Source organism: Urocampus carinirostris, chromosome 14 (genome assembly GCF_059441175.1).
Source record: "Urocampus carinirostris isolate Australia breed hairy pipefish chromosome 14, RoL_Ucar_1.0, whole genome shotgun sequence".
NCBI lineage: Eukaryota > Metazoa > Chordata > Actinopteri > Syngnathiformes > Syngnathidae > Urocampus > Urocampus carinirostris.
The window spans coordinates 18,380,084-18,406,620 of record NC_142362.1 but is presented as its reverse complement, the minus strand read 5'-3'; the positions used below and the strand labels follow the sequence as shown (position 1 = coordinate 18,406,620).

The following is a 26,537-nucleotide window of genomic DNA, read 5'->3' as shown; positions in this document are numbered from 1 at the left end:
AATGCTAACGATAGCATTGCGTCATCAAAAACCGGACGGTACCGGATCAAAGAATGCATCCTACGAATGTGTGATCTTATTCTTTGCAGGAAAGCCAAAGGAACAAAGTCCTCCAGGAAACGCATCATCGAATATTGCCTTGTTTTTCACCAGAAAAGTTAACTCAGTCCACAAACAGTAGATTTGCCTGAAGTTTGCCATGGAGGACTACGAGGAGTCTGTGTCCTTTCTGGGGTCTTGGGGCCCTTTCCAGAGGCGACTGGTCCTTCTCCTGTGCCTGGGGGGTCTCCCCTCAGGATACAACCTGATGTCCAGCCTCTACCTGTTGGCTGTTCCGCCGCACACCTGCCGCCTTCCACTCAAGAACCTCAGCCAGGAATGGTTGCAAGCTGCCATCCCTCTTCAGGTCAGAACCGGTCTTCATCTGAAACATTGGTTCTAAATGGTCCTGGATCCAGTCTTGTTTTTTTGTGCCAAATCAATGGGACGAATGTTCTATTCCACTGACTTGTGGCACATTTAGCCTCAGCAAGTCCAAAAAGAACTTCCTAATTACAGTTGAAAGTTTTTTAAAGGTCTTTATGTATTAATGTTTCCATCAGAGGAAGCTCTGTCCTTAGCAAGTACAAATCGGGCCTCTTAAAAATGTAATAAGGTGCTGGGAACAACAAATCCCCAGTTAGCAAATGATTGTCCACCTGAGTCCGAATTGAACCCTGTACCAAATTGGAAGCGATCTGGAGACACGCGTGTCGGACATTAACGTTACCTCTTCCGCTCAGCCGCTTTCCGGGGTGCCGAGCAGCTGCAGCCGCTTTCGACTGGACCTGGCTCAGAACCTCAGCGACTGGAACCAGAACCTGAGCCAGGTCTCAGACCTGCCGCTGGAAGGCTGCAAGGACGGCTGGACCTTCAGCCAGGAGAACTACCAGTCCACTGTAGTCACTGAAGTCAGGCGCTTACTTTATTTACCCGTTTCATTTAGCCTGCAGTACTAGTGTGGCTTTTGTGGTTTCTACAGTTTTTTCTGGTTTGCGAGGACCAGTGGAAAGTGCCTTTGAGTACGCTGGCTTACTTCCTGGGTGGACTTTGCGGATGCTTCATTTCAGGCCAGATCTCAGATAGGTACCTACCTGCTCATCGTCCTGGATAGGGCAAAATAAAATCACGCTGGACTTGGTGTTTGTAACCCTTTAGGTTGGGCCGGAAACCGGTCATTCTGGCTTCCGTGGTCATGTTAAGCGTCTCCAGCTGTGTCTTGGCTCTGGCACCGTCCTGGGAGGTCTTCACCACGCTCTTCTTCATGCTTGGCCTGGGGCAAATCGGTTGCTACGTGGTGGTATTTGTTCTGGGTTGGTGCTTCCTGTTTTTCAGGGGTCATTTCTATCACCTGACTTCTTTGAATAATACACACGAGACGTCAGTTTCAGCCTGTGGGGATGCGATCAGCTCAAGTCCTGGTCAGCGCTTCGACATCTGCCCTTTATTATAATCCAATTCAAACACAAACTCGTGAAGGTGTATCCAAGACATCAAGGGTGTAAACAGCCAGCGCAGGGCAAAAAAGCTACCACAATTGACTCCAACATCCAGGTTAACAAACTGAAATTGCTCCTCTCAGTCAAAGGTTGAGCTGCTTGAACAAGACATCCCCCACCCCCCAACCAATGGCAAGGCCATCTGGAGCACGACAAATCTTATTCAACTGTTGGATCCCTTTAATTTTTAACGTTGAAGCAAATGCATCATAAATTTACGATACAGTGGAACCTCTGTTCTTGACCATAATCCGTTCCAGAACCCTGTTCGAAAACCGATTTGTTCAATCACCGAAATCGTTCTTCCCATTAAAAGTAATGTAAAATCGTTTTAATCCGTTCCAACATCCTGAATGTTTAGCATGAACGTAAACATGAAGCTAACCCAGGCTAATCGTACGTTCGCGTTAGCGTAATCTTCTGTACGAAAGATAACACTAACATGAACGTGTAAAAACAAAAAATCAGGTCGTTTACACGCCATCTAGCACCCGGGTCTCCACAAAAAGTGGCTAGCGCTTCATTGGAAAGGGAGCTCCGTTCCAACACCCTGAATGTTTTACGTAAACAAAGCTAACCCAGGCTAATCGTACGTTCGTGTTATTGTAATCTTCCGTACGAAAGATGATGCTAACATGAACGTGTAAAATTTAAAAAAAGGATTATGAATAGGATTTCTTACCTTTGTGGTGGATGGTGGGGAGAGAAAAATCAAAAGTTTTTCAACCTCTTCCAAAACTTGCGGCAGTTGCTTGCTTATAGTGCTAACTTCCTTAGCCGCATCACTCAATTTCACAGCCTCCTTATTCTTTACTATCGTACTGATGCTGGCTGTGGGAATCTAACTGTACTGGTAGGAGTTGGTTAGGTCATGCTATTTGCAAGGCTTTAATGCTAGGACCTTAGCTTGGCCTTTGATGCTAGGTCCTTAGCTTGGCCTTAGATACTAGGTCGTTAGCTTGGCCTTTTGATTTTTGCATTCCGGAGATGGAATAAGAGCTTGCTCTGTCCACTCCACGCATCGGCCCGGTATTGCAGTACCTCCGGGAACGGTGCATTCGCAATGATCGCAACAAGGCTTTAGGGCTAGGACCTTAGCTTAGCCTTTTGGCTGAAAGTAAGTGTCCCGGCTCCTAGGCTTTGTAGCATATAATGAACTGACCGATAACGGATAATGGATAATAAATAACAAAGATAGATCAATAACCCTTAAAAACCCCAAAACCCCCCCGTACTGATAGTAGATTTAGCCATGCTGTATTCACTAGCAAGATCGGAAATTCGTACACCTCTTTCATATTTAGCTATTATGTCTTTCTTAAAGGCAATAGTTGTACGAACAACTTGTCTTTTTTCACCAGTCCTGCTTGCACCGACCTTCTTCGGAGGCATAATAAGGGGCTAAAACACCCGTATGTCGCTCAGCATCGCACCCTAGCGTACGCACTCACACATTATCGGCGTTCGAACTCCGCTTTTTTGACTGAACAGCGAAGCAAGAATTTCTCAAAAATTTTGGTCGAACACCGATTTGTCCGAACTGAGAGGCGTTCGAAAACCGAGGTTCCACTGTATTGGAATCCTAAAACCGGGTTTCAGTAGTTCATGACTTGAGACTGAAAATATTCCAGAAAATGTATTGGGTCACCATACTAGCTTTGCATTTTACATCTTAGAGGATCATGACCTCAGTTTAATTTGGGTCATTACAAAAACTGGGTGTACCAAAAACTGCATGCAGGCAACAACTATTTTTAATCCACAGTCGGCTTCTACATTTTCAGGCTCTGAGATTTTGACGGGTTCTACCAGAGTCCTCTTCTCCAATCTGTGTTTACCTTTCGCTTACGTGGTCGGCATGCTACTTTTGCCCGCTGTGGCCTACCTGGTCCGGACATGGCGCCTCCTGGCACTGACTCTGGCGCTTCCTGGTCTAGCCTGTGTGCCGCTTTGGTGGTGAGCTGCTCTCTTAAAGCTGTATGCTTCTTTGGCATCCAAGTCTACACAGAAACTTTACATCAAGACCTCTGTGAACCTGGATTTTCAGTCAAGACTACCAAGCTCTCGTGTGTCACAGGCTTCTTCCAGAGTCCCCCCGGTGGCTGGTCTCTCGGGGACGCTTGAGACAAGCTGAAAATGTCTTAAGATCAGCTGCTCGGGAGAACCGCGTGGAAGCTCCACAAATCATCTTCAAGAACCCCAAGGTGAGTAAGCAGACAGACCTGAACCTGGTTTTGAGGGAGTCATAACTTGAACTGAGTTTATGGTCCTCAACATGTTTTCACGCAGTCTGCTCTGGGTCTCAGCAGGTCTGGAATCCATCCACAGACCAGTCGGATTCGTTGAATTTTGTGGACATGCTCCGGATCAGGAACATTCGTCACATGTCGCTGGTCCTGTGGATGGTCTGGTGGGTTTTTGTCCTGGATTTTTTTTCGTTTTGTTTCTAGAATTAAAAGTCAACTCGGTCCCCTTCTCGTTGAGTTCAGGTTCTCCCTGAACGTCAGCTACTTCGGCATGTCCTTCAACATGTCGTCTCTGTCGGGAAACCCTTTCCTCAACTACTTCCTTATGTCGGCCATCGAGATTCCGGCGTATTTCGTTACCTGGTTGACTACTCGCTATCTCCCTCGTTATCCGGCCTTTGTGGCCTTCTCCCTGCTGGGGGCGCTAGCACTGCTTCTAGTCCAGTTCACCGTGCAGAGTGAAGTCCGGCACAGTCCGTTCTGAAAAATTTTTGAGCGAACTAACGGGCCGTTGTGGTGTGGGCTCCCCCTGCAGCCTATCCGGTCTTGACCCTGGTTCTGGTGCTGCTGGGGAAGTTCGGAGTTCTGTCTGGCCTGAGCGTTTTGTACACGTACACCGGAGAACTTTACCCAACTGTCATCCGGAACACGGCGCTGTCATCCTGCGCAACCTTCTCCAGACTGGGATCGGCGGTTTCGCCCTACATTCTGGAACTAGGTCGGTTGCATTTCTAAGAGGAGTTCTTCTATATTCATTACTTTCCTGTAGTTTTTGTTAAGGTCTTGACTTGTTTCTTTTTGATAACCATCAGATGTTTTTCAAGCTCGAGTCTTATTCAGGTCCTGATCTCTGCTCAAGGGAGTTTTCTGCTAAGTTTCGCTATTGTGGTCTTCGGTGAGGTCTTGGGTCCATCCTTCCCTTAGTTTATTGTGGTCTCAATTAGATCTTCACGGGGTCTTGGTTGATATCAAGTCAAGTCAAGTCAAATTTATTTATATAGCCCTTAATCACAAAAATGTCTCAAAGGACTGCACAGGATTACAATTACAAAATTACACAATTACCTGATCTTAAACCAGCATGCGGGCAAGGAACAACTCAAAAACCTCAGTGTGAGGAGAAAAGAGAAACCTTAAGAAAGGACCTCACATGTGGTAATCCCCCTTCCAGGATTGACCAGGGTGAATCACAGTTAGCATTACTGTTCACATAATAGTAAACATTAGGTAAGATGTTGAAAATGTCCGGAAAGTGCATGACATCAACGACGCCCCCAGCCTGCAAACCAGTCCAGAAAGTATATGACGGCCACGACGCTGCCTCCCGTCTCTGCCAGCCGGTAAATTCAGGGGTTGACATGCTGCAGGTCAGACGCCGGTCCGCTGACCCATCCCAAATCATCCTTCTCCTTCGTATCAGCCAGGCAGGCGTCGGAAAAAGACAGGACAAAACAGAATATGACGTGGGCATCAATCATATGCTTTGGAATAGAAGTGTGTCTTAAGCCTCGATTTAAAAACTTCCGTTGAGGTTGCAGATCTTATCTCCAGAGGCAGGGCGTTCCATAACACCGGGGCCCGGATGGAGAACGCTCTCGAGCCTGCAGGCTTCTTGGCTCTCGGAGTCACAAGTAGACCGGCATTTTCCGAGCGCAGACTCCGTGCAGGAACATAGGGGGAAATCAAATCGGAGAGATAAGAGGGTGCAAGCCCATGCAAACATTTATATGTTAATAAGAGAACCTTTAAGTCACATCTTAAGTGGACTGGGAGCTAGTGCAAGTTGGCCAATACAGGAGTAATATGCTCAAACTTTGGTCTTAGTCAAAAGTCTAGCTGCCGCATTCTGAACCAGCTGCAAACTTTTAATGCTAGACATCGGGAGACCAGAAAGCAATATTAGTTCTATGGGGAAAATGCGTGGATGATTTTATGTCAAGCAAGGAAGAAGGAAACAAAGTAAAGAAGGAAGACTGCAAGCAAGCAAATAGGAACATGGAGAAGTACAAAGTAAGCAAGGAAGAAAAGAAGTAAGAAGGTAAGCGCGAAAGGAAGAAAACAAAGGAAGAAAATAAGCAAGGAAGAAGGAAAGTAAGTAAGGGATCACTTGGAAGGCAAAAAAGAAACCAGGAAGGAAGAAAACAAGGTTAGGAAGATGGCAAGGAACAAAAAGGGAAGTAGTGAAAGAAAAATGAGGAAGGAACACAGTAAGGATCAAAAAAGGAAGTAAGACAGGACGGAAGAAAAAAGTAAGCAACAAGGAAGAAATAAAGCAAAATTAGGAATCAAGATTGCAAGTAAGTAAATAAAGTCAGCTTGCATGCAATCAAGCAAGCAAGGAAGGAGGAAGGAAAGCAATAATGGAAACGAGGAAGTGAGGAAAGAAGAAAACAAGGAAGTAGGGTACAAAGATGGTGAAGCAAAAAGGAAGTGAGGGAAGAAAAGGAAGTCAAGAAAGCAAACCAGGAAGCTAGGAAGGAAGCTAGGCTAACTTTAACCTTCCTACAATCCTTTATCTGCACTGTTGTTTTGATTGTTATCCTGTTTTTGACTTATTTTAGTTTATTATCAATATCTTTTCTTTTCTTGGTCTTTCAGACACATGGTACAAACTGCTTCCGTGGATCTTATTGGCCACTTTGTCCTTTGTGGGTGTGGCCCTCAGCCTCTTCCTGCCCGAGACCTTTGCCCGGCCGCTGCCTGACACTGTCCAGCAGATGGCGCCCATGCGCAGGTGACATTTATTAATTTTCTTTTATTCATTTAATTCTATTCTTGCGCCGTCCTAATTGTCATCGTCCCGGCAACGCATTTTCTTCTCAGGTGTCCGTGCTCGTCTTCGTCCACGGACAGAGACAAAAAACAAAATTGCGATGTGTCTGAACCGGAAATCATCTGGACAGAATCCTTTTAAAGGAACTTCAGAAAAAAACTTTGTTGATCTTGTTTAATCTAGAACCACAACAAGACACACAAGAACTTTTTTTCTTGAGGAAAAGCACAAATCTGTCCTGTTTAAAAAGCTGTACGGAATTTGGAAATTGTTGCTCTCTGCCACCATCTCCTGACTTGTGTCACTATTGCGACCTCAGTCATCTCATCCATTCTTAGATATGTCCGAATAAACTTATTTTCTGGAGTTTAGGTTGGCAAACTGACATATGATACAGGCCTTTTCTTACTTTCACATTTTTAATGCTACACTGACAAATAGAAATAAAATAAAAATCTGCAGAGATGAGCAGCAGTCCCCTCCTCCCCCATTCCTCCTACCTAATGTATTGCATCCCAAACAGCTTTGCTAAAAGAAAGATAAAAGCAAACAGGCGCGGTGGGAAAAAAAATGGAAGTGATTTTTTAACTAAGTTGGACATTATTAACACATAGCCTACATATTAAAGAAAATATTTTACTTTTATGTTTTTGAGGACACCTGAAACAACGCACCCCACTTTTTAAAAAAAAATTGCTGGATTGACATGTAAGGGAAATTATAGTTTGATTATAGTTTGAATGTGCCTCTGTATGATTTTATCTTTAAAAGTTCCTTAACGAAGCCAAAGATTATATCCAGGTGCTGTTTGTATTCTTGCAACAATTGTTTCCTCTTGGGGCCCGCTAACTAGTAATCAAGATGGCCTTCGCTTTGGTGCTGGAAGGTCTGGGGAAGAGCTTACAATTGTATCCTCTTGGGGCCCGCTAACTCGTAATCAAGATGGCCTCTGCTTTGGTTGCTGGGAAGTGCGGGGAAGAGTTTGCCTCCCTTTGTTATTGCCTTGACTTCTCAGTGACGCACTGTACCTTTTTGTGTTCCAAAGTTTCACTTTCCTTACTGCTCATTTATTCTGCTCACACGCCATCTAGCGACCAGCATTATTCACTTCATTTAAGCATGTGATTTCTATCTAAACCAATCAGATTTGTTTCTTGTATTCATGTGACTCTGTGTAAGCCAATCATAAGTGTTGTTCAATGCCCAAGTTTTTTTAATAAATGAGTCTCTAGCCATAGGGGGAGCGTGGTTTCTTCCTTGGAAGTACGACCCTCTGAGTGTGTTTCGTTGCGTTTCTTGTATGTCTTTTATTTTACCCGTGACAAATGAAAGATAAGCCATAAAAAGTTGCTTTGTTTCAAATCCGAAATGTATTGTTAGGAATTGAATATTAAAATGTGCTGTTTACCAAATTGTTCGAATTAGTTATCATTAACCAAACACAAGCTACATACCTCAACAATTTATGCGCGCTCGTTTCTTGATGGAAAAGATGAACAAGAGAACCGACATTTTCACACGGGGGCCAATGTAATTTCATTAACAATTTAACTAAGTGTACTCCATCGAAAATGGCCAAATTAGTCGAATTAGTGTCGCTGGCGTATGTGGGAAGCCCCTTCTGAAGTCCTGTAGCTTTTCCCTTCTCGGCCGACGTCTACCCGCAAGATGGTGTGCCGGCTCCTCCCATGGGCGCGCCAATGAAGCCCAACGTGAGCTTCATAATCCCTGAGACGAGTGTCCCGATGTCTGTGGTTCCTCAAAACAATGAAGAGCGTTTCTCAAAACAATGCCTGCCATCTTCCGTCATCAGGGCCTTTCTGCGTCTGGATGTGCTGATTATCTTATCAGCCTTACGTTCCGTTCCCGCCATTCCTGTAAACAATATTTCCTATCAGGGTGCCCTGAACTTTCACTGCTTATTGAATAAAGGCACAGTCAGTAAATAACTACAGCATTAAACTCAATAAATGTAACTTGTATTCAATCGTATGAAATCCTTTATAGTCAAATGTATAAAATCCTTCAGTATGTTTTTCTAATCCAGGTTCGATTTAGGGCAAAACGTTAAAAATCCAATTTTATAGACGTCTCGTTTCCTTCCCAAACCGGATATATATGTTTCCCTCGTCTGCGTCACCAAAATAAGAGACAGACGTTCCTCTCCGCGCGTTTGTGGCGGTTTAACGTTAATATATGAACATGGGAATATCAAAATATATTAAAAATAATGTTTACCAAACAAAAGATGAACGAATTAAGAAGCATATAGACAAGTCTATCATAGTTTACTTTGAAATGAGCCGAAAAGTGGTCGCAATGTTGCGCATGCGCGCAGCATCTAGCTTAGCTTTGAGTTAGCAAGTCGAAAGATGCAAAAGTGTCCCGCTGCTGAATGATCAAGAACTATTTTTTAAAAAAGACATATTTAAGTGTTATAAACTTGTTTGGAGCTGCGTGATGACAAATATTTGACTGAAAGGTAAGAAACGTTAACGAAAGGCTGCTCGCCGAAGGTGAGGGAGGCTAAGTGGGTCATTGTGTCTGCGGGCCGAACAGAACTGATGCCGAACAATCTTTAACATTTCCAAGATATTCCAAATTTGAACTGCTGCTCGCCCCACTTTTCCACCGGATATCTAAAGACCAAGCCTAAATTTATTTTCATTTGCGTTATTTTGAGGGAATTAATGTTGTGCTTCTGCGCATACATTTTTGCTCAAAATTCGTTCAATAAGCTCCTCTAATATAGTTAAAATTGTTCCTTAATATAAAACCGTAAAAGGGAGTAGAGTAGAGCCCCGGGATACGGTATGAATCTGTTCTTAGGTGGGGATGAAACACCAAGCGTATTAGCTGCGAACTACTGGTGCAAAATATTGTATTTTCAGGACTATAAGGCGCCTTATAGATCCGAGTTTTCCCTCATTGTTTCTATCCTCACTCTTAAAGTACTGTATTTTCCGGAAACGAAAAAGGCCAGAAAATTATATCCATTATCTGCACCGCTAATCCCCAGTAGGGTCGTGGGGGTGCTGGAGCCGATCCCAGCCATCGTCGGGCAGTGGGCAAGGGACACCCTGATCTGGTTGCCAGCCAGTCGCAGGGCACACAGAAACGGACAATTAAATCGCTCATTCACACCCAGGGACAATTTAGACCAGCCAATTAACCCAACATGCATGTTATTTGAATGTGGGCGGAAACCAGAGTGCCCGGAGGAAATCCACGCAAGCCCTGGTAGAACATGCAAACTCCACACCGTAGGTTCAATCTCATTACCTCAGAACTGTGCCACACAAGCGCTTACCACTGTGTCGCCTTGCTGCCCTCAGAAAATTATAACTTCACATTATAATCTAGCTTTAGTGAACCAGAAATACGGTTAATAAAGTTGGAAATGCATAATTACAAGGAAATAGTTCTACGTACTGTGACCATTTATGAATGATAATAATAATACATTGCATTTTGAAGCGCCTTTTAGGACACACAAGGTCGCTGTACATATGAGTAAGACACAATAATAAACAAAGAGTAAAACAAAAAAGTAATGAATAACCAATTAGTCTGGAGAGGTGAGTTTTGAGTCCGGATTTGAAAGTGGACAGGAATGAATCAGGTTTATTTTTTAATATTTATTTTATAGTTTATTAAAAAAAATTTAACTTAGATTTTTTTTTAATGCGACCTTCACTCTAAATGTAAATTCAAATTCATGTGCCTTACATTTGAAAAGTTTTTACGAAGAAGACACTATTAAAAACCAAATGGAGATAAATGCATTGTGGGAAGTAGTTCTGCACTATTAGCTATTGACATATTGATGATACCGTGACACACACCAATAGCAGAGCAGAATTTGATAATGACGTGGACCAATAGCAGACAGGCAGCTCAAAGACTAACTTGTCTCATGTATCAACATTGCAAAGAGTTACTGGGCATGCAGAATCATTTTGTCAATATGCTATTAAGGGATAAAATTCCTCAGATCAGGGCTGAAAATCATCTTATTCTGCATTGTAAAGTGACAATGTTTTAAGTAAAAATTGCTGTATCCCAGGGCTTTTCTGTCATTGTAAATTGTCAGTCAACCTTCTGCAAATCAAAAGCTACCTTATCCATGTATTACATCACCCCCATTTAAGAAAAAACTCGCTATAAAATTCGGTTAAATCTTTTCTTAGCTCAAACTTTGTGGTTTGATGCAACGGGAATTTTACCCGCATCACAGTGGGGAGTGCACCAAATCTTTAACAGGTCATGAAAAGGCAGTACATTATATCTCGCTATCACTATTTTTGGTCACGGTACCAAAGACGAATGCTAATTGTATGCGTTTCACATGTTAGAATGATAAAAAAATTGTATTCTTATATTCTAGGCTTTGTTAGTGAGACCCTGGTTTTATGACTGTTGTTTGATTGTGGTCTGCAATATTATTTGACTGCTCAAACATTGCACGATTATGACAATATGATAAATAGATAAATAGTAAGACCTCATGTATAACCTGCACCCAAACTTTGAGATGTGTTTAGGTTAAAAACAATTTCTTCATACACTAATTTGCACAGTACTTGACATTTTTGAGTTGATCTGAATGAATGCTTGCACCATCCGTCTTGTCTGCATTGAGGAGCGGCCATTGCTCCGTCTTAAAAGAATAAAGTTGTTTTCCAAGATGAATGAAGGTGACAAGGATGTTTGTATGTGACAGGAAACATCATCAGCTCGCAGCCATGGAAGCTAGCGGCATCATGGACGTGCTCAACAAGAAGCTGGCCTTCCTCTCGGGCAAGTTTTGCCCATTTTCGGTGGTGCCCGGCTAACGGGCAAACTTTTTTTTTTTAAAATTTCTTCATTTTTGTCGGGCACAGGTGGGAAGGACCGTCGCAGCGGTCTTATCCTCAGCATCCCGCTGGGCTGCGACACCACCAACATGGATGAGCTGGGAAGAACCCTACACTACCTGCTCAGCATACCCAGGTATGCACCCAAAAAGCCAGAGAGACTGACAAAAAATGCCTATAGGATGCCCAATGGATGCCCAATAGACGCTCAAAAGAGGAAAAAACAATGCACAAAAGAGGGCCAGCATGCCAGCCAATCCGACTGGTTTCGTTTCTCTGCATTTCTCTGGCTCTCCCTCTCTCAGTTAGCCAGTCAGCATAGCTTTGATAAAATCACCCTTTAAAATAGGGTTCGCACAAGTTTTTGTAAACCTTGAAAATGCTTGAATTTTAACGTTGAGTTTTTAAGGTAAAAACATGCTTGAATTTTGGGGAAGTGCTTGAAAATGCTTGGAATATTTTTCATTGCTGTGCTTCCTGGCAGTCTGACTCGATAGACTATGCATTTAAATGAAGAAAATGTTAAAAAGTGCTGTGTGGCTCCAGGCCTTATAATGTTGTCATGTAAAGTGTTACTGCCCCCTACTGTCCTATCCAAAAGGACAGGTTAATAATAATAATAATAATAATAATTTCCTTTGTATTGTCATTCTTTGTAACAATGTACACAGAACGAAATGTCGATACACCTGACCCGTTGTAGCGAGCCGATGCAGCCGCAGCCAACAGAGGGCGCCGCCATTTTACCAATGTTATAAGTCTTAGGTATGACTCGGCCGAGGCGCGAACCAGCGACCTCCCAGTCTCAAAGCGGGCGCCCTACCATCTAGGCTACTGAGACTAGTCATGGCAATTCCGGCTCTTTTTCTTAAAGCGGTTCATTCAGCTTCCCTCAGTTTTGGCTTCAAAAGATCTCCAATGCACCAATGTATTTATTTCTTAATTATTTAATAAGTTTTGCTGGGGATTCCTGAAAACCCCATGAAATATGAATTAAAGTAGATCATAAATAGGAACTCTTTTTTTTATCAGCGCTGGAGGTACTGGAAATATTGAAAAAATGTCCATAAAAGTGCTTGAATTTGGTCATGACAAAGGTGTACGAACCCTGTCTCTCTTGCTCTCTCATTCTCTGTTGGTAAGTGTGCAAGTCCGCTCTTATGAAGGCCGCCCCCAAAAAAGTGCGATACTACTTTGCAGATTTTCACTTTTCCCAGTAGGTTCTTGTCCCCATTAACCGCAAAAACCGAGGGATCTCTGTACTATTCAAATGAGCACATAATAAAGATTTTAGCAGTGCTTGGATGGCAGACATTCGTTCACCATTTTTGTACTTTTCAGTTTTCTTCCTTTTTCAACTCAATTGTTTTTCACTTGACCTAATCACTAACTTTCTCAGAACCCATTATAAGCGGCGATAATACGTATTACGTCACAATAAACCAAATCGTTGCGGTGATTGACTGAAAAGGGAGAACGAATCAGGAGAAAGGCTGCACGAGGACAGTACATATGACACATCTTTTTTTGTTGGGGCTGCTAGGTTTAAAAAAAAAAATTGTTTTCCTATTAGAGGCCATTCGCTAAGCTTAGCGATGATCTTGTCTTTTTTGTGCTAGCGAGAAATGTAAAGCACGAGGCTTCACAGTGATTGTGGACGGTCGTCGCTCGCAGTGGAACACGGTCAAGACAGTGGTGCTGATGCTGCAGGTACGGCTAGCTAGCTAGCGGTTAACATTAGCAGCTAAAATTAATGGATAATATCAATTTTCAGAACGTGATTCCGCCGGAGGTGTCTCTGGTATGCGTGGTGAAGCCGGATGAGTTCTGGGACAAGAAAGTCACGCACTTCTGCTTCTGGAAGGAGAAGGACCGACTCGGATTTGAGGTTCAATTAGCTTCTTGCTAATGCTAACTTCTTGCCAATGCTAACTTATTTCATTGGACTTAACAATGTTGTCCAAATTGAGGATTGTCTCTATCCTTTCTATAATTGCATTTTCAATGTTTGTTATTCCTATCGGAAAAGTGTTTTCCTTCATAACCACTGCTAATTTACTCGTTCCTCCCCCTCGTCAGGTGATCCTGGTATCGGCCAATAAACTGACGCGCTACATCGATCCTTCGCAGCTGACGGATCATTTTGGCGGCACGCTGGACTACGACCACTCTGATTGGCTCAGCAAGCGACTGGTCGCCGCCTTCTCCTCCCGTTTGGTGTTCCGGTTGCCGAGGCGACGACACTCACTTGTTTTGTTTTTGTACAGGTTTTCGAGAAATTCACCAAGGAGTCCACGTCGCTACTGGACGAGCTGTCCGTCATCAACGACAGCGACTGCGGCGCCGCCCTCGACCAGTACGTGCACGACGCGCTTGAATCGTGCACGTTACAGTACGTTTTTGTTGTGTTCAATTTTGTTTTTTTGCTGTTCAGTTCGGCCGACGTCCTCCTGCCGTCCTTCGACCCAGAGACCGTCCTACAGACCGGTACTTTATCTTTGTCCGCCACTAGGGGGCTCTTGATACTGGTATCAGTATTTGCTTGTTTTTGTGTGTATTATTATAGTGTCTTTTTTTGTGTGTTCTTTTTAGAGCAGCTTAATACCACATTTTTTATACATATATTAAAATTAAAAGCTAATTCCAATAATTTAGCCACTAGAGGGCAGTTGATACTGTTATCGATTCCTGTTGCAACTATCAATACCTGCTATCAGTACTGCAAAGTTTTATTTGTGTGTTTTTTTTTTTGTGTATTATTTTAATGTCTATATCATTGTGTGTGTGGTTTTTTTTTTGTTGGTTGGGCAGCTCGATACCCCTTTTATATATATTTTAACCGACCTTTCAATTATTCAACAGTTCCGATACCCGATACATATACCACTAGTCGCTAAAATTCCTTATTTGCAAAGAAACATGAAATCCCATCATTAGATTTTTTCCTAATTTTTGCAATCCTGCTTCTTCTCCAAGTAGTATAGCCACATACGGCAATTAACACTGGTACCGACCCTTGCTGCAATTGCCGATATCTGTTATCGGTATTTTCAATTTTCTTGTCTGTTTTTGTGCATTATTTTAGTGTCTTTACTGTTTTGTGTGTTATTTTATTTATTTTTCTTGGGCAGCTCGATACCAGGTTTGTTTTAAATGATAACAATAATGATCATCTCTTGAGAAGTCAACAATATTGATACCCGATTGTGACACCACAAGTCGGTAAAACTCCCTGCCCTATTTATTAAGTAACATGTTTTTCCTTTTATTTAAATGTTGTTAAATGAAATCCAGATACATCTAATTTGACCACTAGAAGCCACTTGATATTGGTATCTATTCCTGTTAAAATGGATACTAATACCTTGATACCTTGTATCAGTATCAGTTTTTTGTTGTCGTATCTGTTGTTTGTGTGAGTATTTTCAGTATTTCTTTTTTGCCTAGGTCACGAGTTGTTGTCGGAGCTCCAGCAGCGTCGTTTTGACGTTTCGGAAGGGGTTGGAGTCGGAGGAGGCGGGGTTACGGGGGCAGGCGGGGTCCAAGGAGGTCAGAAAAAACTGGTTATGCTATTAGCAAGCTCATGTTATCAAGACCCAGCGTCTTGCAGTTTGCAATAATTGTGCCTTGTTTGTTTTGATTTTAGCGCCAACATGGCGTCCGATGGAGGAGGAGCTTCTGGCGCAACCGCAAGTGGCGAAGCTTCTTGATTCACTGAGAGAAAAGTACACTAGATACCAGGAAGTGTGCCGGCAACGTAGCAAGCGATCGCTAATACAAGACGTGCACGCTAAGGTCGCACAGGTGAGGTTACTTACTGATTTTTTTTTTTTTGTGTTTGCTAACTTGGCTAGTGCTAGTGTAGCATTTCCTAGAAAGAGTGTTGGCAACGTAGCAAGCGATTCATAATATACCATGCTAAAGACAGCCAGGTGAGCGCTAGCTAGCAGTTACTTATGGCCTTTTTAGTTAGAAATTACAGTGTTCAACATGTTTGTTATTCGAATAGCTACACTTCTTTTCTAATATAGCTGACATGTTTGCTTAAAGTCTTATCAGTTGACCTTTTTAACTAACTATTCAGATCTTGCATAACGCGTTGGGTGTTTTACGTGTGCCTTAGATTTAGGAAATTATAGAATTGAATTTTGGGGAAATTAGGGTTGATTCACTTATTTGCTATTGTAGCTAGCATGTTTTACTTGGGCTTTTTAGTTGACTGGTTTAGCTAACCTAGCTAGTGTTTGCGTGGCATTTTTTGTTTTTCTAGGTATGCCTAATGATCGAGGTAAATCCGGTTGTTATTGTAATAGTTTAATTTCTTTGTAAATGTACCTAGTATATTCTATATTTTAGTCTACTGTATTAGCTAGCGTAGGCGGAGTTTAACAGGTGTGGCCCCGCCCCCAGGTGGTGACTTGGCTACAGGGGCCGGGCTCAGAATTGCTGAAAAGTGAGCGCACGATCGGCGACTCCACACGGGCGGCACTAGCGCTACAACACAAGCACGAGGAAATCGAGAGTCAGCATAGCGTGAGTACCTTTGACACTAGTGTTGTTGCTAACGTCACTAATGTTGCTAACTCTCCTTTGCTAGGAGTGGTTCGCGGTGTACGTGGAACTGAACCAGCAGATCGCCACCCTGTTGGCTGGAGGGGAACAAGACGTCGAAGAGGTGGGCCAGCTAAAGACGCTACAACGCCAACTTAGCGAAGTTTGCTACCAGCAGGCGGCGCTCTTGGAGAGCCGGCAGAATGTCCTGAGGGATGCGCAAGCCTTCCACACTGCCGCACAAGAGGTAGAGACACACACTTGGCTTAGGTTCATTAGCACTTAACATTTACAGTCTTACTTACTTAGCCTACCACCTAGCCACACCCACTTAGCTTAGCTTCATTTGCATTTAGCCAACATAGCCTTACCTACTTAGCCTACTACCTAGCTACACCTACTTAGCTGAGCTTCAATTGCACTTAGCCAACTTAGCCATACTTACCTACTTAGCTTACTTAGCCTACTACCTAGCCACACCCACTTTGCTCAACTTCATTTGCACTTAGTCTACTTAGCCTTCCTTACAAATATTAGCCTTACTTACCTACTTAGCCTACTGAGCAGCTTTGTTTGCGCTAGCGTTGATTCAGCTTATTTTAAGCCGTTTTGTTAGCATGTCTTCGTTTGATTTCTACTTACAAGCATTAATGCATTAAAATGATCCTGAAAATTTGATTATTATTCTGCATATGCGTTAATTGTATTGGAAATTATGAATATTGAATCAATAAATAAAAAGAAAAACAGATGGGGGTGTCCTAGCTAGATGTCATTCCTGCTTTAGGAGATTGTAGCCAAATTACTGATTCTGTAGTTTCAAGAATGTCTAATTAAAATGTAATATGCGCCTTAAACCTCTGAATGAACTTTTCACAAATGTTTTATTTATATTATCAAGTGCTAATGTTAAAGTAGACCGAGGGTCTCCTGCGTGGTGTTCGCAGGCACCAGGTGGCGCTCTAAAACCAACTGAGTAGCACGTGGACTGGTATTGAAAGTATATCACGGGTCATTGTGATTTCTAATTGGTATGATGTTTAGGGGTGGCTACAGTTTTGATAACGCTTGCATTGATAAGTCTTACTAAACACATTATATAGACAACGATCACTCTTTTTGTTTTAATTCCGTCAATCGCTATTTCTGACTGCAGACAGCGCACAGTGTGGGCAGCTTCCTGTTTCAGTGGCTCCGCCCCTGGTCACTTATCCAATCAGAAAACGCAGGGTCTTGAGCGTCAGGGACAGAATGCAGGAAATGGAAGAAAACGCTTGTCTGCTGCTCTGTTGTTCTTAGTAATCTGCCGGTCAAATAAAAAAAATATGCTGATACCCATCAGTCAAAATCCAGCATATCAGTTCCGATAATAGGCCCGCCCATTAATCGGTTGACTTCTACCGCTAGCATTGCATTTTGTGTTTGTGCCTTGTAGTCCAGAAATAATAGTATTGAATTACTTCTTTGCTACCATAGCTATCTTATTTTCATTTAAGACTTTAGCGCTAGCCAACATAACATTTTTCGTTGCTCGCTGTCACAGCAGCGGGACACACTGGGTTAGCCATTATTACCACGTGTTTTTTTGGCCCTGCCTTGTATGATTCCGCCTTAGTACTAGCTAACATAGCAAGTTTGCTTTGTCGCTAGCTGTCGCAGCAGCCAGACTTGCTAGGTCGGCCAGTATTAGCACATGTTTTCTTTCACCCTTGCTTGTCAGTTCTTGCCTTAGCCCTAGCTAATGTAGCATGTTTGCATTTTGGCTAACAGTAGCAGCAGGTGGACGCACGAGGTTGTCCATTATTAGCACATGCTTTTTTTTGCCCTCGCTTGTCTCCTCCCGCCTTCGCGCTAGCTAACGTAGCATTCTGTCTTTCAACTTTGCTAGTTGTCGCAACAGCTTGACGCACTATTGGGCATGCTGTGCGCGGATGTAGCGCCGGGCGATGGCGCCCAAATCCAGCATAACCTCAAGCTTTTGGAGGAGAAGCTGCAGAGTGTCGGTAGGTCCCATTAGTTAGGTTGTGGCTCTGCCTCCTGCATTGACGCTCCCCTTTTTCAGAGGCGGGTCTAGCATCGCTGCGCCAAAAGGGGGCGCTGCTATTGGAACAGATGAGTGAAGAAGAAGATAATGACGACGGCGAAAAAGCAGCGGCCGAAGAAAGCGAAAATGCCAGGCAGGTCCGAGACATCATGGACGACATGCAGATGAGGAAGCAGAGGTTGGTGCTAGCTTGAGCGTGCTAGGTTTAGTGCCCTAGCTTTAATTCAATCTGGAGGGCCATGTCTAAGCTTGTGCTATACAATGTTTCACTAAGTTGTTATCAATTACAACAGAGAGAATTCAATTTTGTGTGCTAGATATCCTGCACTAGCTTTAGCTTGCTAGCTTTATTGGGCTAGCTTTAGTGCGCTAGCTTCACCGTCCAAGCTTTATCCTAACCGGGAATGACACGTCCAATCTTGTTCCATACAATGTTTCACGATGTTGTTATTAATGATAACAAAGAGAATCCAATTACCGTATTTTCCGCACTATAAGACGCACCTAAAAGTCTTAATTCTTTTCAAAAGCTGACCATGCGCCTTATAACACAGTGTGCCTTATATATGGCTCAATATTAAATTCACAAGGTCTCGCAACTTACTCAACGGCCGCCGACTCGATTTTACCCCGAACGTGGAGTAGTCCGCGGTGTATGCTCGGATTTATATACCGGCGTTTCATTGGCTAACCAATGTGTCAATCATCATTTGAATCGATCACTATTGGCTGAAGTTATTCGGAGCCTCGGATTGGCTAGATGGCTTAAACAAACCCTGCAATCGGCCGAGTTTAGCAATGGCGTAGCAAGCTTGCTACAGTACGCCATAAAGAAACATGTTTCATTAGTCTGTATTTGTAAATATTCTACTCTCCTGGATTTACTTCACTCACGGTTGTAAGAAGACCATGATTGCGTATCATTATTGAACGTGAGAACTTAGGTGAGTTATGCGGCTTTATATTTTCCCGGTATCTTGTTTTAGAACGATCTTGATGTTGCTGTGATGAGTTGAGTGAATTAAACTCAATTCCAAGTGTTTATTCTCATATGCACAGTAAAGTTGTGAGCGAAAAAGAAAATAGAAACACAGAAATGTTTGGCATTTCTTGAATCCCAAGACTTCAACCTTCCGAATGATATTTGTAATGACGCATTTGAGTGACATCATACGGACACCGCATCCGCACGTGTCTACGACACGTATTTGCTTCTTTGCAAGCTTTGGGAATGTTAAGGGGGTAATCAGTTTGACTGAATCATCTGACTGTTTTGTCGACGTTCCCATTGTAGTGCCTTATAATCCGGTGCGCCTTATCTATGGAAGATATAGGACCAAAAAATATTTTTTGGGGGTGCGCCCTATAACCCGGTGCGCCCTATAGTGCGGAAAATACGGTAAGTGTGCTACCTTCAGTGTACTAGCTCTAGTTTGCTAGCTTTACTGTGTAAGCTTTGGCATGCTAGCTGTAGTGTGCTAACTTTAGGGCGTAAACTTTGGCATACTAGTTTTAGAGTGGTAATTTTAGTGTGCAAGTTTTGACAGTCCAGCCTTATAATGCGAGCTTTAGCGCGCCAGCTTCAGTGTACAGTTCCAAGATGTCATGGACGACATGCAGATGAGTGGGCAAAGGTTGTTGCTAGCTTTAGTGCACTAGCTTTAGTGGTCAGGTCTGAGATGTCATGGACGAACGACATGCAAATGATTACAATGTGCTTATTTTAGCACACTAGCTGGAGGGCCATGTCTAATTTTGTTCTATACAATGTTTCATTATGTTGTTATCAATGACAACAAAGAGGATTCAATTGAGTGCGTTGTACCAGCTTTAGCGCGCTAGCTTAAGCGTGATAGCTTTAGAATGCTAGTTTTATTGCACTCGTTGTAGCATGCCAGCTTTAGAGGTCTAGTTTTATACTGCTTGCTTTAGTGCGCTAGCTTTAGCGTTCAGTCCTGAGATGTCATGGACAACATGCGGATAATGATTACATGCTAGGTTTAGCGCACTAGCTTTAGTTTACAAGCTTTCGCATACTAATTTTAAAGTGTTTCATCGCATTAGCTTTTATGTGCTAGATTTTGCGTGCCAGTTTTATCTCGCTATCCTTAGAGCGCGATCTTTTAGCATGCTAGCAAATGTCATCTGAAGGATTTACACAGACACTTAAATTCCTTCTTCAGTCATTTCACAAACGATTGAAAATATATTCGAACGCATTTTTAAATATCATCACAAATATACTTGACATTTTTTTTTATACTTCCTTGCTTTTTTGAGCACAATATAAACTTTTGATTTCTTTTCATATCAGTTTCCTCATGTTTTCCTACTAAACTAAAATGTTATTTTTTTAGTACATTGAAAATATATATATTTTTTTAATGTTATTTTTTTATTATTTTATAGTGCGGTAAAATAATTTTTAATATTGTAGTTCTACAGTAACGAGCATATAAACATTATTTTTCTGATCTTTCTCTTAACAATATTTCACTAGTGCAATAAAAATTATTGTTATTCATCTAATGAATAGCAATATTAGCAGTATTATTTTTTTCCTCTTTTGATATTATTAAATGTTCCGTCAGGTGCGAGGACATGGTGGATGTTCGTCGGCTGAAGATGTTGCAGATGGTCCAGTTGTTTAAATGTGAAGAGGACGCCTCTCAGGTGAGTCACCTTGACCTTGCACTGAAGGTCACGCCTCTCAGGTGTTCCATACCCCGCCTCCTTTTCCTTCTTCAGGCCGTGGATTGGCTGTGCGAGCTTCTGGACGCGCTGCTGAAGACGCACGTGCGATTGGGCGAGGACCAAAAGGACACCAAAGCCCTGCTGGACAAGCACGCCAAGTTTGTGGATGTGGCCCAGGTGAGCCAATGGAGCTGGACCAGCTCTCCTGCAGAACAGCAACGACAAGTCTAGTCTATTATTTAATAATAATAATAATAATTTCCTTTGTATTGTTAGTGTATTATAGTATTATTTAGTGCCTTTTGGTGGTAAAAATCTTCCATCGTTATATAAAACAATATTGAATAATAGGCAAAAAAATACATAAACTATCACAGAAAGGAGCAGTTTTAATAAATACTTGAGACATTTTTATATATTTGACATGACCTTACTGCTACAAGCGCCCCCTAAAGCCAAGAACAGTGTTTGAAATAACATCTGCCCGGACGCCCGGGGCGCGCATCTTTTATGTCGGACGTACAACTTACAAAACGTCTCCGTCGCTTTAAAAATTTCGGAATTTCGGTTCGTATAATAATTTGTATGCTCGGCAGCCAATCAGAAGCCTCCATCGAATAACTTTGTGCTTCCACCGTTATAAGGTCATGCATTAGAATATTGTTTTCCAAAGTAGACGCACAGACAACACAAGAAAAATGGATAAGTGGTTAGGAATCAAGCCAAAACCTCGGCCCCAGAAGAAAGATTCAAAAGAAGCTAACAAAATTTTATTACGATACATAACGTAAACGTACATTAAAAGCATCGTGGAAAGAGAAGTTCACGTGGCTTGTAGCAGACGACGCAACGCAAACGAGATATTCTGATTATCAATTCTTAATACTTTGCAACAATGGGGTTTTTTTGGCAATTAGTGGGACCTCGGTTATCGCGGTTAGTGGGGACCAAAACCACCCACGATAAGTAGCGGCGCACCTTCCCAAAAAAAAAATTTTTTTTTAATTATTTTTTTAGACCCAGTTAATGGGGACCAAAACCACCCGCAAAAAGTGAAAATCTGCGAAGTAGCGACGCCCCTTCAAAAAGGAATTTTTTTTTTTTTTTTTAAATTATTATTATTTTATAGACCTGGTAATGAGGACCAAAACCACCCGCAAAAAGTGAAAGTCTGCGAAGTAGCGACGCCCCTTCAAAAAAAAAAAAAAAAATCTCGTCTCATCTCATTATCTGCACCGCTTATCCTTATTAAGGTCGCGGGGGGGCTGGAGCCTATCCCAGCCATCTCCGGGCAGTGGGCAGAGGGGACACCTGAACTGGTTGCCAGCCAATCGCAGCTGCAAATCACATTAGTTCTCACAGCTAGCTGCGGAGACAAATTCATGACTGGGTTTATACTTGCGCCGCACCGCGGGTGCCGTTCGGTCGCTCCCGCGAGCGAGCCCCTAACCCGCGGCGCGGGTACTTTCGGGCGCGATACGCACGACACCGCGACAAGCCGAGCAGGTCAGGTGCTCGGCGCGGACGCCGGCGCCCGGCGTCTCCTGCGAGGGCCGCGAGGGCCTTCGCCTCGGCGACCGGACTCGCCGGTAGGTCGGGGGCTCGGCCAAAACCACCCGCAAAAAGTGAAAATCTGCGAAGTAGCGACGCCCCTCAATTTAAAAAAAAAATGTTTTTATTTATTTTTTTACTATTACAGGCCGCGAAGCTCTGAAGCCACGAACGTCGAAGCGCGAAGTAGCGAGGTCCCACTGTAATCGTCTTATTGTGATTCAAGTTGTGAAAAATGAATAATTTGTATCCTTGCTTTTGCTTTGTAGCACTTGTTGCATAAGATATGACTCGTTCTTCCTGCGACATGTATACTGTTCATTTAACCTTGCTTTCTCGATTTTTAGAGCACCTACGAGTACGGTCGGCAGCTGTTGCAGGCGACGGTCGTGTTGTGCCAGTCTCTACGTTGTTCGACGCGGTCTTCGGGCGACACGCTCCCGAAACTCAACCGAGCTTGGAAACATTTTGCGGTCGCCGCCGACGAGCGACAGAGACGACTGCAGCTCGCGCTTGTATTCCATACGCAAACGCACAATGTACGTACTTTTGGTTCTCTCTCTCTCTCTCTCGCTCGCTCCCTCTCTTTTTCTATCTTTTTCTCATATTTTTCCATTTGCTCTCTGTTTCTCTTGCTCTGTCTCTCCCTCTTTTTTGCTCTTTCATTCTTCCTCTCTGTTGCTCTTTCTCTCTCCTCTCTTTTGCCCTTTCTTCCATTCTTTCTCTTGCCTTTTTCGCCTTTTGCTGTTTCTCTCTTGCTGTCTCTTACTTTTTTCTTCTCTTTTGCGCTGTCTCTCATGCTCTCTGCACTCCTCTCTCTCTCCTCTTTCTTTGACTCTCCTTTCTCCTATCTCTCTCTCTCTCTGTCTCTCTCATCAGTCTTTCACTCTCTTTCTCCTTCCATTGCTCACTCTTCCTATTATTCTGATCTTTTTCAATTTGCCCTCTGTTTCTCTTGCTCGTTCTCTCTCTTCTCTTTTGCTCTTTCTTTCTTTTTCATCTCTCGTTCTTTCTCCTTTCTCGTTCTGTCTTTCATTCTGTCTCTCTTACTCCCTCAAACCTCTCTTTTGGTCTTTGTTACGTTCCTTATCTCATTCTCTCTTGTTATTTCTCTACTCTTTTTTGCTCTCTTTCACTCTTTCTCGATCTTTCTCCTATCTTTGACCCTTTCTTTCATTCTTTTTCTCACTCTCCTATTATTATTATTATTATTTTTGTTGACACACCCTAACACATCCACGTGGCCCCACACCCACATCAGCTATTGGAGGAGGAGGTGGTGGAGGCGGAGACTTTGGAACAAGTGGACGCCGCCGCCAAAGCTTTGCTGGAGCGACTGGCCACGCCCGTCGTCTTCCCTGACGGGTTCGTATGGAACTCTCGCATAAAAAAACACAAAAACAAAAAAATACATATCAAAAAATTTGTGTGCAACGCCAATTATTGTTAATACCTTGATACTGTTTGGGTTTTTTTCAAGAATTTATAGTTCCATGTTTGTGAGGTGGGTGGTGGTGATGGAGTGTTAGGCTAGCCAGAAATGTCACAGTTCGGGTTCTGACGGCACTTGCCAATCAGAGGCAAATGTTTGTTAGGGGGCGTGACTGTCTGTGTGCCCCATTGTGAAGGTGTATGCTGTCAGTCAAAGAGCTAGGCGCACAACTAGCCACCAAAGCAATCGGGACAGCTAGAAGCCAAGTGGCTTGTTTCATTAAAAAGAAATTCGTCAATTAAATCGGGATTTGAAAGTTAGAAGAGCGCAGACAAATGATAATCACCAGCAGGTGATCAACAGGTTGTTATGGGGTTCGGGAAGTAACTAAGAGAGAGAAAGCAATTGCAGGACTTCAAGTTCAGCTTATCGCTACAGCTAGGCTAACAACTCTCACAAGCAACCCTTCCCGAGCCTGGCTAGTCCCCAACACCAGATCCGTTACCCATTAATTTGATGACCTGGAACTACAACTCGTGGGAGATTTCTGCATTGGGGAGTCTTGTACCTTAACCATCGCGGAGACCTGGGTCTATTCGAGGATACTCAAGCCAGCATGCAGCTAGCTAGCTGCTCTGAAAATCGCTTTCTTACTCTGAAAGGACAATTCTGTTTTACTTTTGTATAATGATGGTCAGGACCGTTCATTTAACTGCAAATCTTTCTTCTGTTTTTATTTGTAGATCTATAGTTGTTGTTTTGTTGCAGTTGTGTACGCTAAGTCAGTAATGATGTCACCTCTGTTTGACCCTTGTCGAAAAATAAATAATGGTCAGCAGACGGGGAACTTTTTCCAAGATTAAAGCTTTTCACTATGATTAAGTACTCATAAGAAACAGAACTCGCTCACAAATAGCATTTTTTAAATCAATAATTGCATCGAAATTGATTTATTGGTCCGAAAAATCACAATTGGGCTTTTGTTCCAAAATTGTTTTTAAATAATGAAAGTTTTTGAGACTGGCTGGACCAATTTAACTCTGGCAGCCTGTCATAGACTTTGAATGGTTTGGGAAACACTGGCTGCACATATTCAACCACATTTGTCCCTTACTTGCTTAGTTTTAGCTGAGAAAAAATCCAATAAGTTGTATACATTGCACATTATACACTCAAAAATGTTATATTATTTTTCCTTCAGGAGCGAGCATCGCTTTGGCAGCTCAGCCAATGATGCGGCGGCCGAGTGCGTTCAAGAGCGCCTCCTATTGGTGGAAGAGCGGCGTTTGCAGCTGCAGGATGCGGAGCCAATTGCGGAGGAGGGAGGACCCCACGCCCCATTGGACGTCATCGGGGAGGAGCCTAACGAAAAAGAAGACGAAGAAGCTGACCTGTTAGCGCACCATGCTAACTGATGCTAAAGCTCGGTTTTCTTTGTTCGGAGGGTTTTTGCCCAGCATGCTTCTTGTTCCTGCTTGTGTATTCCCAAACAAGACTGACCAAAACGAAAAGTTTTTTTTACTTGCTGCTGCTGAATTTGTCAACCATTGCACCTCACAATCTCAAATATTTCCTGTCCTTGCCAACAACTTCCTGACCCCTTCAAAATAAACTATTTCAGCTTTCATGTCTGAGCCGCGTTTTTATGAGGAGATGAAATCATTTGAATAAAAAAATCCATCAACCAATTCATTTTTAGTAGCCAACTTAATGTAAAACTGCCTCGCCATGTCAGTTTTTTCGATATTTTTATTAGGAAGAATGTCTGACAAACTAATCAAATTTATAGCCTAAAGCAAGTGTCAAAGGTGTGCCCTGGAAGAAGATTTTCTTCTGCTCCTGAGATAATCCTAAAAGATGTATCATACACCAGGATTGCATATCTGTTTACTTCATTATTGTCATTGATGGTGATAGGAATGAGTGGAGAGGTGCTGTCAAAGGATAGTGGGATGTTTAGACGCGTTCTAAGGGATGGGCAGGGCACCCATATGATGCGGCAGGGGTAAACCAGTGAAAGCTGTCAGGCCCTGCTGTTGAACAGAAGAGTGTTGTGTCACCCTGACCCGAGTGACATGGCCACTTTCTTGTGTCCCGTTCCATCTGGAGGGACGAAAGCATGACTGACTTAACTTGTTTGGGTGTTTGGGCATTTGGGTTGGCCATGGTCCAAAAATGTTTGTGTGTATTTTTTGCTACTTTTTCCCTTTTTTATTTTCTTTGTCTTTGTGTATGTGTTTGTCTTGCTGTCGGTCACCCCTCTCGAGGGATATGACCAGGGTAGCTAGATAGATTTTTGTCACATGCTGCTGCCTGTCCATGCCGAGGTCCTGCTTATTTTGGAAGAGAGGGATAACGTTTTCACACCGAAAAACAACAGCAAGAAGGCTTATCCTGCTACCGGTAACCATAAAAACCAGTACTAACTGTTTTATGAGGGGGAACAAACCCCTGTTCAATTAAAAAAAAAAACAGCCTGAAGAGAGATAGGCACTAGCAGGCTGTACGTGCCCAAGACAACCCAGGAACTGATACCCGACGACCTGAGCAGTTAAGGGATCTGTGAAGGTCAACTTCTTTAAGTTGTTTTTGGTTAATAGGTTTTTAAACTTTGATTATTTTTAGAGTTCTCAACAAGTATTTGTTTGAACATTAGCTGTAAAGATACACCGTCGAACAAAAAGTTCTGAGGTTCACAACACTTTATCTTCATAGCTCTCATGTCCCCAATTCCGTGCATCCAAAGATTTGGGGTACCCCTTCGATAACTACTTCAGGCCTGCAGTGGCAGGAAAAAGTATTTCCTGATTTCTGAGATTTTGCTTATTTTTCACTCACGAATGTTTTAGATC

The 26,537-nt window shown here is 42.8% G+C and overlaps 2 protein-coding genes and 1 pseudogene across 3 annotated transcripts; all 3 read left to right on the top strand.

Moving 5' to 3' along the window:
- Window positions 1-38: 38 nt before the first annotated feature.
- Window positions 39-7,794, top strand: LOC148352850 (solute carrier family 22 member 4-like). The gene is made up of 11 exons (XM_088352642.1): window positions 39-406; window positions 783-950; window positions 1,022-1,125; window positions 1,198-1,352; window positions 3,323-3,494; window positions 3,616-3,742; window positions 3,848-3,948; window positions 4,028-4,242; window positions 4,320-4,502; window positions 6,383-6,518; window positions 6,608-7,794. Exons 1-11 carry the CDS (start codon window positions 200-202, stop codon window positions 6,696-6,698), a joined length of 1,659 nt encoding a protein of 552 aa, XP_088208768.1. The 5' UTR covers window positions 39-199; the 3' UTR covers window positions 6,699-7,794.
- Window positions 2,438-2,601, top strand: LOC148352851 (U2 spliceosomal RNA; annotated as a pseudogene).
- A 1,082-nt stretch (window positions 7,795-8,876) lies between the features above and the next one.
- Window positions 8,877-25,312, top strand: sestd1 (SEC14 and spectrin domains 1). Of its 2 annotated transcripts, XM_088353134.1 has the most exons (19): window positions 8,877-9,039; window positions 11,281-11,357; window positions 11,441-11,549; window positions 13,033-13,123; window positions 13,188-13,301; window positions 13,493-13,606; window positions 13,681-13,769; window positions 13,848-13,900; window positions 14,861-14,962; window positions 15,060-15,217; window positions 15,824-15,946; window positions 16,011-16,211; window positions 17,853-17,967; window positions 18,027-18,186; window positions 20,600-20,681; window positions 20,757-20,879; window positions 22,601-22,792; window positions 23,515-23,618; window positions 24,887-25,312. In XM_088353134.1, the coding sequence occupies exons 2-19, from the start codon at window positions 11,303-11,305 to the stop codon at window positions 25,098-25,100; spliced, it is 2,199 nt and encodes a 732-aa protein (XP_088209260.1). In that variant the 5' UTR covers window positions 8,877-9,039; window positions 11,281-11,302; the 3' UTR covers window positions 25,101-25,312. The 2 variants fall into 2 exon arrangements, with proteins under 2 accessions (XP_088209260.1, XP_088209259.1); XM_088353133.1 differs by having other exon boundaries at window positions 13,681-13,900.
- The last annotated feature ends 1,225 nt before the right edge of the window (window positions 25,313-26,537 follow it).

Excerpts from the sequence above, each read along its gene's own strand:
- LOC148352850 (XM_088352642.1), top strand. The coding sequence starts at position 200 with ATGGAGGACTACGAGGAGTCTGTGTCCTTTCTGGGGTCTTGGGGCCCT. Across the intron at positions 951-1,021 it reads AGTCCACTGTAGTCACTGAA|TTTTTTCTGGTTTGCGAGGA; the intron begins GTCAGGCGCTTA and ends TGGTTTCTACAG. Across the intron at positions 3,743-3,847 it reads TCATCTTCAAGAACCCCAAG|GTCTGGAATCCATCCACAGA; the intron begins GTGAGTAAGCAG and ends GGGTCTCAGCAG.
- sestd1 (XM_088353133.1), top strand. The coding sequence starts at position 11,303 with ATGGAAGCTAGCGGCATCATGGACGTGCTCAACAAGAAGCTGGCCTTC. Across the intron at positions 11,358-11,440 it reads GAAGCTGGCCTTCCTCTCGG|GTGGGAAGGACCGTCGCAGC; the intron begins GCAAGTTTTGCC and ends TGTCGGGCACAG. Across the intron at positions 13,607-13,680 it reads ATTGGCTCAGCAAGCGACTG|GTTTTCGAGAAATTCACCAA; the intron begins GTCGCCGCCTTC and ends GTTTTTGTACAG.